Source organism: Colletotrichum chrysophilum (assembly GCF_026319265.1).
Source record: "Colletotrichum chrysophilum strain AFK26 chromosome Unknown scaffold_42, whole genome shotgun sequence".
Taxonomy (NCBI): Eukaryota; Fungi; Ascomycota; class Sordariomycetes; order Glomerellales; family Glomerellaceae; genus Colletotrichum; species Colletotrichum chrysophilum.
This window is the reverse complement of record NW_026517329.1, coordinates 245,508-258,379: the sequence shown is the minus strand read 5'-3', so window position 1 is coordinate 258,379 and position 12,872 is coordinate 245,508. Positions and strand designations below refer to the sequence as shown.

The 12,872-nt window shown below is 54.5% G+C and overlaps 5 protein-coding genes and 1 non-coding gene across 6 annotated transcripts; 4 read left to right on the top strand and 2 right to left on the bottom strand.

Annotated features, from left to right (window-relative positions):
• Positions 1 to 522: 522 nt before the first annotated feature.
• On the bottom strand, positions 523 to 609 carry COL26b_005989. Its single transcript has one exon. It is a non-coding gene; the product is annotated as a tRNA-Ile (tRNA).
• A 2,383-nt stretch (positions 610 to 2,992) lies between these two features.
• Positions 2,993 to 3,850, top strand: COL26b_005988 (uncharacterized protein; the record flags this gene model as incomplete). Its single annotated transcript, XM_053178820.1, has 1 exon — positions 2,993 to 3,850. The coding sequence occupies one exon, from the start codon at positions 2,993 to 2,995 to the stop codon at positions 3,848 to 3,850; it is 858 nt and encodes a 285-aa protein (XP_053037291.1).
• A 1,733-nt stretch (positions 3,851 to 5,583) lies between these two features.
• On the top strand, positions 5,584 to 6,950 carry COL26b_005987 (uncharacterized protein; the record flags this gene model as incomplete). Its single annotated transcript, XM_053178819.1, has 4 exons — positions 5,584 to 5,695; positions 5,781 to 5,941; positions 6,001 to 6,696; positions 6,750 to 6,950. 4 exons carry the CDS (start codon positions 5,584 to 5,586, stop codon positions 6,948 to 6,950), a joined length of 1,170 nt encoding a protein of 389 aa, XP_053037290.1.
• Positions 6,951 to 7,207: 257 nt separating this feature from the next.
• Positions 7,208 to 7,648, bottom strand: COL26b_005986 (uncharacterized protein; the record flags this gene model as incomplete). Its single annotated transcript, XM_053178818.1, has 1 exon — positions 7,208 to 7,648. One exon carries the CDS (start codon positions 7,646 to 7,648, stop codon positions 7,208 to 7,210), a length of 441 nt encoding a protein of 146 aa, XP_053037289.1.
• Positions 7,649 to 8,378: 730 nt separating this feature from the next.
• On the top strand, positions 8,379 to 10,338 carry COL26b_005985 (uncharacterized protein; the record flags this gene model as incomplete). Its single annotated transcript, XM_053178817.1, has 3 exons — positions 8,379 to 8,724; positions 8,756 to 9,075; positions 9,148 to 10,338. 3 exons carry the CDS (start codon positions 8,379 to 8,381, stop codon positions 10,336 to 10,338), a joined length of 1,857 nt encoding a protein of 618 aa, XP_053037288.1.
• A 586-nt stretch (positions 10,339 to 10,924) lies between these two features.
• Positions 10,925 to 11,359, top strand: COL26b_005984 (uncharacterized protein; the record flags this gene model as incomplete). The annotated part of the gene is given in 2 exon segments (XM_053178816.1): positions 10,925 to 11,082; positions 11,098 to 11,359. 2 exon segments carry the CDS (start codon positions 10,925 to 10,927, stop codon positions 11,357 to 11,359), a joined length of 420 nt encoding a protein of 139 aa, XP_053037287.1.
• Positions 11,360 to 12,872: the final 1,513 nt, after the last annotated feature.

The window sequence follows — 12,872 nt, the reverse complement described above, 5'->3', positions numbered from 1 at the left end:
TGTTGATCGTCCATCTTTGTCGCTGTTTGTGGTTGAAGAGGGGCGTATGTATCGCTAAGCACAACAATACGTTGCCTTCATATAAGCCTTGCCGTCAGTAAGTGCGCCTCCTGACCCAGCAAGACCACGATATCATACCATAGGGGAAAAATACAACGTCAGTCAATCTTGAAGAGTTTTGCTAGTCGGGCAGTGTTCGTTAGCTGTCCGGGTAGTGTCCCCTATAATTCGTGATTACAGAGAGAACGATAGAAGTAGTAGTAAGGATAACGATAACGACGATGACGACGATGATAATAATAATAAACGACGACGAAAGCGAGAATAGGAAATACAATAGTCGCTTTAGAAACAGGCTTCGGATTATATATATGTGCGTAGACACTGCCCGGATAGCCAAATGACACTGCCGGACTAGCAAAACTCATTTTGAATTGAAGATCGGCGTCTCGGTTGAAGAGAGGAAGGAGGCGTGAACCAAAAAGCGGAAAGAAACGAAGGACAAAAATAAAGAAAAAAAGATGGTCCTGACCAGGCTTGAACTGGCGAGCCCCGCCATATCTGACGCGATATCAGGACGATGCTCTGACCAAACTGAGCTACAGGACCTTTTCGTGTTTGTTGAATGACCAGCCAGTAATTCAAACATATGAAGGGAGTCCATGGTCCTACGTGGTTGACTCATAGTCTCGAAACATCGAGGTCTTGAGATTTGAGTTTGGGTTGACTCACAGGTTATCCGGGCGGTTGATGTAGGAAGATAACAGCCTGCGCCGACGCTCACAGGTCTCCGTACAAGGTGCTGTCTCGCTGTAGCATTGGTGCATTGCGGTATCACACCTATCACTTCACACACCCAGTGACCTCCCATCCCCTTCCTTTGGCACCGTCTTGCGGCGGAGAAAGATGTGGCTGGAAGCTTCGGCCCTCCGAACGCAATCGGATCTTGGAGTACAGTGTACTTGATAGAGGTTGCCCACAGCTGTGACTTTCACGACAAGTTTCACAACATCCACCGTATGTCAGTAGCTGTCTTAGTGGTGATGGTTGTTCAGCTGAACTATCCCAGCCTGGCGAGAAGGATGGTCGAGACACAGCTACACAGCGGATGTGGTAACACCAAACTTGCTACATCAGGTAATTGTACGTCCCGGTGAAGCTGAATGATCCCTAAAAGTAGGTTCAAATGATCTTGGGACACTTTTAAGTCATAGAAAATTCACCCAACGCATCTATTGTCTGAGCTGAAAATTGGCAAGCCCCAACCCGCCGGTATTCTGAACATGATCCAGAACTTGTCATTTGCAGGGACTCCAGACAATGGAGGAGGATATTTAACCATACTAAACCCATAAGGTAACAGTAGTGGGGCTGGTTTGAGCACCATAATGGAACAGCAACAAGGCCTCTCTGATCATGTCACGAACTCCCACTTTCCGTGTGACATTCTCCGAATCATCACCTAGCGGGTTTCAGCAAAATAGCTGAGCAAAAAACCTGAAAGCATCAGAGCGATATGTAGGTGTGCTACTAGTTAACAAGACATTGTGTGTACAAGACATTGCTCACGCATCCATTCACTCAATTAAGACCATGATTGCCAAGGGCGCCCACGGCCTTGGGGTAATACGATAAGCATCACGTTGCTCGATGATAGTTCTCGGCGCCCACAATGTCTCAAACAAATACTCATAGTCTAAAGAAGCTTTAGGAGGGAGCTCATGGAGACACCGTACTTATGGTGGCTATAAGAGTCCAAATATCTCTCGCTTCAGTAGCATTCTCACTCATCTTATCATACTAATTGGATATTATCCTCAACGAGACTACATCGCACAGCCCACAAGCTTCATACTTGGGTATTTTCCACAGTCAAGTCTCACGAACAGGCACTACGAATCGTGCTGCTGACAGTAAACCTGGATATCAGTGCGAATACAAGCCACCTTTATCGCCAGTCAACATGCGCTTCAGCATCGCGATCATCACCGCCACTTTGGCTGCCGTATGCGCCGCCGACCGCATGATTACCACCCGTAGTTGCAGCAGGCCCGGTGGTTTTATAGATGGGTAACCTGACCTTGACGACGCAGTGAGACAGACAATACTAGACTTTTGTGTAAGATTCTGAGATCACTTCTGCCAAGGTGCAGGACATCCAAGTATCCCGGTGTCTTGAGCTTCGGAGAAAGTTGCGGGATGATAGATTGTACGTGGAAGCTAGTAGAAACCAATGCCAACATTCCTTGAAAGCCCGGTTCGGGAAACCTGAAAGGTTGTGTTACTGTCAATGAGAACAAGAGCGAAAGCAGGGATGCCACATCAGGAAGTGACCGAGCTGTGCTGTTTGAATTTAACCTGTGCGGTCGACACCTTTGTGGAGGGCGTGTGTGATGAGTATCAGTCAAGGTCGACACAGGAAGCAGAATCGTGTGAAGCCGTAAAGGTTTCTGGTATCAATCTCCCTCAACGCATCACGTGCACGGAAGCCATCTTGGGGGAGAGGCTCGAAATATCAGACTCGACCAAGGTAGAATCATCACAGGTTCTTCTGACTACCTGGAGGACTCGACCACGCGAGGTTCTCAAACCCATCGTATCAACCAAACTCCTCCCTTCGGAGATGTCTCTGTCCAAAATCCAATTGTGAAGGATAGCCTCAAAGGTTAACCTTTCACAACGAGGACGTTTCTCCGGATGATTGGGTGTGATCCAGGAACTGCTTAAAAGCAGAGCAACTTTCCTCGATGTGTTCTGCATCTTCGGACCTCCCCATCACATCTTAGGATATCACAATCGGCATATCACACGGATTCCAGTAGTGCATATACTAACTTGACGATCCACTGCAAACAATCTTCTTCACATCTATACCCATATTGCAGGCCGCCTACCACCACATCTATCCTACGAATAGATTCCAACAGGCCTCTTACCTACACATCCATTCTACTCCTTATCACAACTACTCACAAGGCAACTTACGCACACAATGGCAGCCCTCAAGAGTCTTAGCGCTATCAGGGCCAAGTACGTCCAGAAGCAGCAGGAGAAGGTGAAGACTGCCGCCGTCGCCGCCGCTGCTCCCGACCCGTTCCAGGCGGTCGCCAATTGGAATTGGGAGGGCGTAAATTCCCCTGTTCAACAAAGCCACAGTGCCGTGGCACGCCAATTCACCGATGGGAGCAACCCCTCAAACGGTGCTGACTACTGCATGGCCGGCATGTGCGCCCCGGCCCAGGGATACAACAACGACGTCCCCAACGCCGGCGTCGTCATGGACATTGACGATGCCTCCTACAACTCGCCCGACGTCAGCATGAGCGACGTCTCCAGTGACTTCTCCAGTGACGTCTCCAGCGACGTCTCCAGCACCATGTTCGACATGGACATGGACATTGTCTCCGACGCCATAGCCGACATCACCATGTCCGATGTCCCCTACGCCAGCCCGGAGATCCACATGAGCGACGCCTGGATCGTGGGCTCACTTTGCGACGAGGATCACTCGGACAACATGCTCAAGATCCTGGAGGGGAAGAAGCGCGCCACGGGCCTGCTCCAGCTTGAGGACTCTCAGCGATTGCGTCCTCGAGAGGCCAACAGCCGCGAGCACATCGCCGCAGAGATCTCCAACTCGCGGGCCACCATTGAGAAGTGGCAGAAGGTGCTTGAGAAGATCCGGCTCGAGATGCAGAGCGGGCACGTTGACCCGTGGCCTACTGCCAAGTGGATGGCGAGAGGCGAGTGCCTGCTCGCGGAGGAGTGGAAGAGGCTCGATCGCCTCGACATGGAGTACTACATGGCCTCGAAGTATGTCGCGGGGTTGCATGAGTGCTGCGTCTGGTGAGGCTGGCTTGGTCGTGTTGGTGGGGTGCGGGATGCTTCACTAGGTTCGTGGGTGATGTGATGCCTTGGATCGGATCGAGTCCAGGACATCTTATGAGAATATGATGATGAGAATATGATAATGACCTAATGACTCCAATATACCCTGTCATTTTCTGTTTGCACATTAGCATCCTGTAATCTGCGTTTGTGATGTTGATTTTGACCCGTGAGTGTTTCTTCATCTTCAGAGAGCTTCTGGCACTTCCAACCCTGCTCCTTCCTAATGGGTTGGCGCCGTCGCATGACACCTTTCCTAAAATAAAAGACGTCTTTCCCAAATGAGAAGCCGACAAACGAACCACGAGAAACGGCTTCTCTGCACCCCAAAACTCAAATCCACTGCCGCCAAGTATGTCTCCATGCCTACCTATTCATCAGATGAAATGTCACGATGGATTCTGGGGCTTCAGCTGTCGTCAGAGAAAACGTCACACCCACGGTCGTCACTGCGCAACATCGTAATGTCGTGGAAGACATGCACATGAATACCCCACACTTTATCCACCACCCATTACTTCATCCCAACTCCCGCAGGCGGTCCGGCACATGAAGTCTCCATGCGAACGACGTCAGACGGCCCTCTCGCTCACACACACACACACACACCAGGAGACGGCCGATCCAGGGTCCAATTGGCACACACAGGCCGGCGATGCATTGCGGGGAAGGCATGGCGCCTGCGGTCTGTGCCGTCAGCGCTTCCACACTGACACCTCGTCTTCCCCGCCCCTCATCATCGTGTTTGCTGCAGCGTAGACGATGTGGTGGTGGTGGTGGTGGCTGCGATCCTTGCAGCACCAGGTCATCGATCCGTCGGCTGGTGGTGTTGACGGCTCGTCTGCACGTCAGTGTAGGTGCCAATTATGAGCGAGGTTTGGAGTTGAAGAGAAGAAGATGTGGAATCGTCGGTGCAGTCCCAGGTCGCCCCACTGAAGAAAACCCGACTGAGCCGCCAATCTGCGCCTGGGAACCCCTGCCCCAGCGACAGGCGAGCCCCGCCGGCTAGAACCACAGCTCGCCGCCTCCAAGCTCTGTCTGCGGCAGGCCAGGGCTGGTTCCATTGATGGAGGGAGAGACTTCAGCAGGCATTGATTCCATCACCTCACCTCACCCTGCAGCAGCGCATCATCCCACTCGGAGACACAGGTGAGCTGCTTTTCTCCCCGTCGAGCTGCTACTACCCTTCCTCTGCATACCTTAGATGCAGAAGCACAGCACACACGACCTCACACAGCATCAGGACTGCTCTCTTCCAACCCCGGATCTTCCAGCCCGCCATTTGCCTACCTTACCTTAGGTGCGCTACGTAGCGACGTCACACCCAAAAAGAGTCGCGTGTTTTTCAAGACACAAAAGCGAACCGAAGCTCGGGCTAGCTACCCAGGAAAGATCGCCAACACGCCACTTCCCCGGGATATCCTCACCCCAGCTGGCCAGCCCACAGACCGTTGTCGAAAGCGAACCTCCCCCGCGCGCGCCTCGATTTTACCTTTTATTTACCCCAGGTAACGTCGGCAAGATTTCGTCCCTTTGTTATCTGTCACACACACCCCTCTTCCTCATTCTTGAAACACGAGCTCAAAAGCTTGCTTCTTTGTGTGTTTCTCGCCTCGTATATAAGAGGAAGGTCCATAAAGCAAGACAATTGCGATATAATTTCTTGCCTTTTGAGAAGAGACACAGTCAAATACAATGGCGCCTGAAGTGATTCAGCCTGTCGCTTACGGAGGAGGATTGCCAGTAACCAGGATGCAGATCGACCCCAAGGAGAAGTTCTACCGCCATTTCCAGGATGAAGTCGCCGGTATGCTCGTCCTCATGTCATTGAGCTATGATATTGCTGCCACTGAGCTACCCTGGGATTTCATAGCTGACTCCACATGTAACAGGCTTGCAAGACCAGATCGACGGCCTCGGGTCCGTATCCCAGGTAGGCGGCGAGAGGCAGGATGCCATTGACCACATTCTCGCCGGCATATCCGCCCTCTCCCACGAAGTCGCCGACGCTTCGGACTACGTGCCTTCATATGACCAGCGCTCCTACGCCCAGGTGAGTCCTCTTCCTTCACCCATTTCCACGATGCCCGGTAAATCCTAACCAAACTGCAGGCCGTGAAAGCTCTTACAGACAAGTTAAACGAAACAACCACCAAACTCGCCCCCCGCTCCCGCTTCCAGTTCAAGTCGCGCGGCAAGGCCGCCGCAACTAGCGACCTCTCCGCGCCCAAGAACGACCCGCGCCTCGTCGTCGGCGCAAGCCTCGCCGACCCCCTCCCCGCATCTCGCGGCGGGCCCGTCATGGCCCCCGAGTCACGCGCCGCCGCCGCCGAGACCGACGACGGCCTCGGCGAGCTGCCCTCCTTCCCGCACAAGAACTACAACGAGGAGATGGCGCGCCCGAGTACCACCAAGGTCCGCAAGCCGAGCTTCTCCACTGCCAAGGACATCGCCATCTACGGGCAGGACGGGCTGCACATCATCCTGCCGTCGTCGGCGTCGCGGGCGACCTCGTCGGGCCGGCTTACGGACCTGCGCGGGTGCATCGTCGACATGTCTCTCGCGCTGTCCGGCACGACGTCGTTTGCGAACCTGGCGCTGCGGGATGTCGAGGGCAGCCTGGTCGTGGCGGGCAACGTGGCGGGGCCGGCGCACATTACCGGGGTGAGGGATAGTATCGTGGTGGTGTCGGCGCGGCAGGTGCGGATTCATGAGTGCAGGAACGTGGATATCTATCTGCACTGCTCAAGTCATCCGATCATCGAGGATTGCGAGAATATGCGGTTTGCGCCGCTGCCGGCGGCTTTTGTGAGTTTCGCGGGCTCAGGAGGGTTGAGTGTGACATGCTGACGTTTTTGCAGGATACCCCTGAACACCCGGTGAAGAACCAGTGGGATCAGGTTGACGACTTCAAGTGGCTCAAGTCGGAGCCGAGTCCGAACTGGAGCGTGTTGCCGGAGGAAGAGCGACTGGCTGAGGAGATTTGGACGAAAACGGTACCGGGAGAGAAAGGCAAGGATTTGCATGATATTCTGAAGGCTGTTGGTATACCGAAGCATTAAGCTGTTCGCATATTCCTAGTCGATCGGTTTGGGACAGGAGTTTGGCGGGCGAGGTATTGCACGGGCGCAAGGAATAGCGTCTTCTGTCCATTGTTCAAGTATCGTCCAAGTCGCATTTCGGGTATCATATGAGCAATCTGGTAAAAAATCAAACGTAGTCCCTGCCGCAGCATCCTGTGTCGTCGCTGATGTGAAGCTGCTCAATCGTCGTGCCTGTGCCGTCCCCAACCCTCCTGCCATCAACCAACGTCAATCCACTACTCCGTCTCCATCTTATCACCGCCCCCGCCCTCATCGTGTCCAAACTTGACGCCCGCTTCCCTCAGCCGGTCCAGTACTTCCCGCTGCATCTTGATGCGCTCCTCGAGCTCCTTGATCTCGTCCTCCTGCTCGGCGGTGGTGCGCTCCATGTCGGGCAGCGCGCGCATCTGCACACGGGCGCGCTGCAGCTTGTGCTTCAGGGCGTCGGTCTGGGCGGGCACGTCCTTGAGGGAGAGCGGCGTGTTCGGGCTGGCGCCGAGGGTGTTTGGCGTCGCGCCGGGGCCGGAGGCGGCCGGGGTCGCGCCCGTGATGCCGCCCGCGGCGCCGGAGGTCTGGATCGCGGTGCGCAGGCGGGTGAGGATGCCCGTGAGCTCGGTGAGGGTGTCGAGGGCGTCGGGGGAGAGGGTTGATGGCAGCTCGAGCGGATGGGGAGGCATCTTGATGGTTTGGGTGCCCGGGAGGCAGGCGCGTGTGGAGGTGGTAGATTGTAGGTTGTTGTGAGTGTGAGATAGGTAGGAGGAGAGTCGGAGCTTCAGCCTCGGGGTGTGTGCGTAATTGCCGTGGTGTCGTTGGTCGAGGTCGACGAGGCGTCAAAGTCAATTGCAGGCGAAGGTAAGGTGCAGTCGCAGTTGCGAGGCAGCAGTTCCGGGCTGGGCAAAGTGTCGAGAGTGGCAGGGGCGAGCTCCGCCGAGACAGTTGCGGTGCGGGAGCTACCACGGGCGTTTTAGCGCGTCGCCGATTGGCAGCTAAAAATTGTTGAAAGTCAACAGAGGGGCAGCTTCCATCAGCCCACACTGTTTATGATAGAGACAGCACTGTGTTTTGCTCGTCGGATGAGGATGTTTGGACAGTGCCAATTAAGATCATGCCGACACGGGTCTATTATCGGCGATACTATGACATAAACCCCCACCAAACACTGACACCGATAAAACAGAACAGCAGACACTGGACCGACCGGAGCTGCTGGGCAGGCAGGTCCCGACTGACTGTGTGCAAGGTGCATTGGCTGGGCCGATTCAGTCAAGTCTTGCCTCCTCAACCTCACCACCACCGCGGCCGAGAAAAAAAATAAAAAATCACGCAACCCTCTGCCCTTTTTCTGTTTCCTTTCCTCCTACATACCCATCCTGTAAAAGACATCGAAGCATAGAATACATATACACCATGGCCAAGACCGACCAGAAGGCCTGCCTGAGTACGTCAAAAGATCTCCCTCCCAACCCTCCGTGCCCCTCCTTGCGACCCCGCGGTGGTGCTGGTGATGGCAGTCGCGTTGTTGGTGGTGTTGATGGTGGTGGTGGCAGGGGTGTGAGCCTCGAAGCTGGTCGCGGAGCCCAGAACCAAGCCAACCAGCAGTTCGAAGAGGCACCTCCCCCTCCTCCCAAGCCCTCAAATCTGCTCAAGCCCAAGCCCAAGCACAATTCCCCCGACTACGTCCTCACCCTCGCCTACATCGTCCTGTACCTCGAGGTCGGCTGGCTAATCTTGTGGATCTTGCGCTCCTACAGTCGTGATTGATGGCTGGGGTGTTCCCGGCGCAGACTCTCCCAAGGATGGCGACGCCATCACCAACGCAAACACCCCCGTCATGGACGACTTCGCCAAGAGCAGCACCGGCTACTGTGAGCTCGACGCCTCCTCCCTTGCCGTCGGTCTGCCCGAGGGTCTGATGGGCAACTCTGAGGTCGGACACTTGAACATTGGCGCTGGCCGTGTCGTCTGGCAGGACGTCGTCCGCATCGACCAGACCATCAAGAACGGCCAGCTTCCTGACAACGCTGTTATCAAGAAGACCTTCGAGAGCGCCAAGAACGGCAACGGCAGACTGCACCTGTGCGGTCTCGTCTCTCACGGCGGTGTTGTAAGTCGCACCAAACAGCAACATCACCCCACTCAGCACAGCAGTGTCACTGACGTCTGATTTCACAAACAGCACTCCAAGCAGGAGCACCTCTACAACCTCCTCAAGGCCGCCAAGCAGTATGGCGTCCCCGAGGTCTACATCCACTTCTTCGGTGACGGCCGCGACACCGACCCCAAGTCCGGCGCCGGCTACATGGAGGAGCTTGTCAAGACCGCAAAGGAGATTGGCATCGGCAAGATCGCCACTGTTGTTGGCCGCTACTACGCCATGGACCGCGACAAGAGATGGGAGCGTGTCGAGCTCGCCCTCAAGGGCATGATCCTCGGCGAGGGCGAGGAGAGCACCGACCCCGTCGCGACCGTCAAGGAGCGCTACGCCCGCGGCGGTGACAAGGACAAGGACGAGTTCCTGACTCCCATCATCGTCGGTGGCCAGGAAGGCCGCATCAAGGACGACGACACCGTCTTCTTCTTCAACTATCGCTCCGACCGTGTTCGCCAGATCACCCAGCTCCTCGGCGACGTCGACCGCTCCGTCCTCCCCGACTTCCCCTACCCCAAGATTAACAAGCTGGTCACCATGACCCAGTACAAGACCGACTACCCCTTCGAGATCGCCTTCGAGCCCCAGCGCATGGGCAACGTCCTCGCCGAGTGGCTCGGCAAGCAGCAGGTTGAGCAGGTCCACATCGCCGAGACGGAGAAGTACGCCCACGTCACCTTCTTCTTCAACGGTGGTGTCGAGAAGGTCTTCGCCCTCGAGACTCGTGACGAGAAGCAGGATCTCGTCCCCTCCAACAAGTCCGTCGCCACCTACGACAAGGCCCCCGAGATGTCCGCCGACGGTGTCGCCAACCAGGTTGCCAAGCGTCTCGGCGAGCAAAAGTTCCCCTTCGTCATGAACAACTTCGCGCCCCCCGACATGGTCGGCCACACGGGTGTGTACGAGGCCGCCATCCTCGGTGTCGAGGCCACCGACAAGGCCATCGGCAAGATCTACGAGGCCTGCAAGAAGGAGGGCTACATCCTCTTCATCACCGCCGACCACGGCAACGCTGAGGAGATGAAGTTCGCCGACGGCAAGCCCAAGACGTCGCACACCACCAACAAGGTCCCCTTCATCATGGCCAACGCCCCCGAGGGCTGGAGCCTCAAGAAGGAGGGCGGTGTCCTGGGTGATGTCGCTCCTACCGTCCTCGCCGCCATGGGCCTGCCCCAGCCCGAGGAGATGACTGGCGCGAACTTGCTGACCAAGGCATAAACTTGCGTGTTTGGTTGTGAGTAGGGTGCGCAGTTGCGGGTGCTGTTTTCGGGGAGCGGGTTTATGGGAAAAGTTGAGCGTGTGGCGTGAGTTGAATACCTAGGTTATGACGAGTAATAGACCTATAGAGAATGAGAGCACGCTTTGATGACAGCCTAGGGGACAAATGAACAATGGTCTCTGTCTCCTAAACCAATCAACCAGGCTGGGATAGTAAGACATGCTTCGACCAGCTTCCACTCCTGTATCTTCTAAGGCAGGAAAACAGCCAACCAATTGTGGTTCGCGGACCACTTGCCTGCACGATGAGCTCTTTCAAGGAGTTTTATGCGGGCAACGGCGCTGCCCCTGCTCCTGCATCAATCCATTGGTCGAGCATACCATGCTCCAACATTGGCAGTTAGCTTCCCCTCCTTATTGCCAACTGATTTCTTTCGCAACCTGTTTTGGAATGATTTCTCTTCTTCCTCCTAATAATCTCGACTCCATTGCGTGGCTCCCGCGGCCAGCTTCTCCTCTATCTCCTCAGCTTCTTGCTCAGAGGGACGGTCTACGTCTTGCTGAAGCATTCCCGATCCTCTCGGCCATGTCCGATCCTCTCAGCGTCATCTCCGCCATCGTCGGCATCCTCGCCGCGGCAGGGAAGGTCGTCGAAGTTCTCGGGCCGTATGTCTCAGCGGCGAAGGATACGCCGAAGATCGCGCGATCTGTTCATTCCGAGGTCGTAAACTCCCGCATCATATTGTCGGCACTGCATAGTTTGCTGGACAATCTCAGCATGGTGCCGAGGAGCAGGACGTTGCTTGTCCCGATTGACGATCTGATCACTGTTTTCACGAACGGTGTTCTCATCTTTAATGAACTGGAAGAATCTGTGTTGAAGATCACACAATCTGGAGGTGACCGACTCATGGCGCGTATGCAATGGGTGCGCAGAGAGGGCGACTTCTCTGCATTTATTATTCGACTTCAAGCTTTCAAGGATACTACTTTGCTGCTTCTCAATATTCTTCAATGGTAAGATCACCTGAAATCTGTTGGACAAGATGCAAGGGCTAACAACTTGGGGTTTTCAGTGACTCCGATCGACGAGCTGCGCAAACTCAAGACGAGTTGTCCGTGAAGCTCATGAAACTGCTGGAAAACACCAATCTTTCCCGACGGCTGGAAACACTAGAGGACTCGTTTGACGCTTTGAGCCTTGTTGAGGCAAAAAGACCCATCCAATCCCAAGGCTCCCTCCCATGCCTTTCCGATCATCAATCAGACATGGACGACCGAACGTTCTACTCGGTGCAAACAATGAAATCAAGTTCGGAGGATCAGAGAATCGAGCCGGCCCCCACTCAAAACGAATCTTCTTTCGCCATCCCGACCTTCGAATTCCAAGCTGCTCTAGATGATTCGGTAGCATATCGTAGGGCTCGGGAAGGGACAATCGACTTCTCTACCAGGAGCTCTGTCGCAGCGTCAAATACTTGGTCTGTATTTTCTGGGGTCAGCTTGTCTGACTTTTCCACTCTCTCGAGGATCGCCATCCCGGTCTTTCCTCCAGACATATCAAACTCTCATCACTACGAGTTCATGAAACCTGTAACAAAAAGGTTCTACCCGAGTTTCCAGCGCCTTAGAACGAGATCCAACGCCTACAAACGTGTAGATGAGCGAGCCGTTGGGCTATGGTCTGAGAAACGCAGGCGGGTTTTCAAACCTTACGAACTCCGGTTTCAAGTCCAGTTCGAAGTCCCCGTCATTTACGTCAATTCGCCCAACATTGCGAGAGGACCGGTGAAGGACGCAGAAGTCATTTTCATCAATGGAACGTCTGAGAGTTTAGCGAAGACCCTGACTCGGTTGCCAGAAGCTGAGGCGCTGTATACGCCGAATGATGCACTTGCCTCGTGGCTTGTCCTTCTATCCGCTCTGCAACACATGGAACACGAATCTCGAGCATGGCAGCGGAAAATGTGGTTGGAAGCTTCAAAGCCATCTTCGAAATTCGGAATAGACGAATTGCAACTTAAGGTCAGCAGAAGATATTCTGTCACCGCTGTAGTGCAGAGAAAGCTTATGAGCTGGGATTCGTTGCCCCCTAATTTCCAGAAACCCTATGCAATCACCACCTGGTGTTACGTCATAGAACTTGCGGCTATGCTGGGAATTTACTGGACTGAATTCAACCGGTCTCGCAATACATATCGCGCGTCAGGGAATGGGTATATGATCACGAGCGAAAATGTGCCGGATCTCGGGATTGTTTTAACATTCAAACTCTACTGGAGAAGTCATTTCGAGCAAAGCCGGGTGATTCCCAACGCGGCCATTCGGTGTCTGTGTTTTGGTATGGTACCGACTATATTAGCATCAGAGCCTGTGGAGAGCAGCAGGATAGTTGTGGGCGCAGACGGTGTTCGGCCCTCATCGCAGTTAATGCGAGTAGCGAGCTCAACCGAAATAGCCGAGTCGCTTGGAGCCATTGGTTGCAATTCTTTCACTACCAAGACTTTCTTGCAAGATAAGGTAGTTGCGCACAT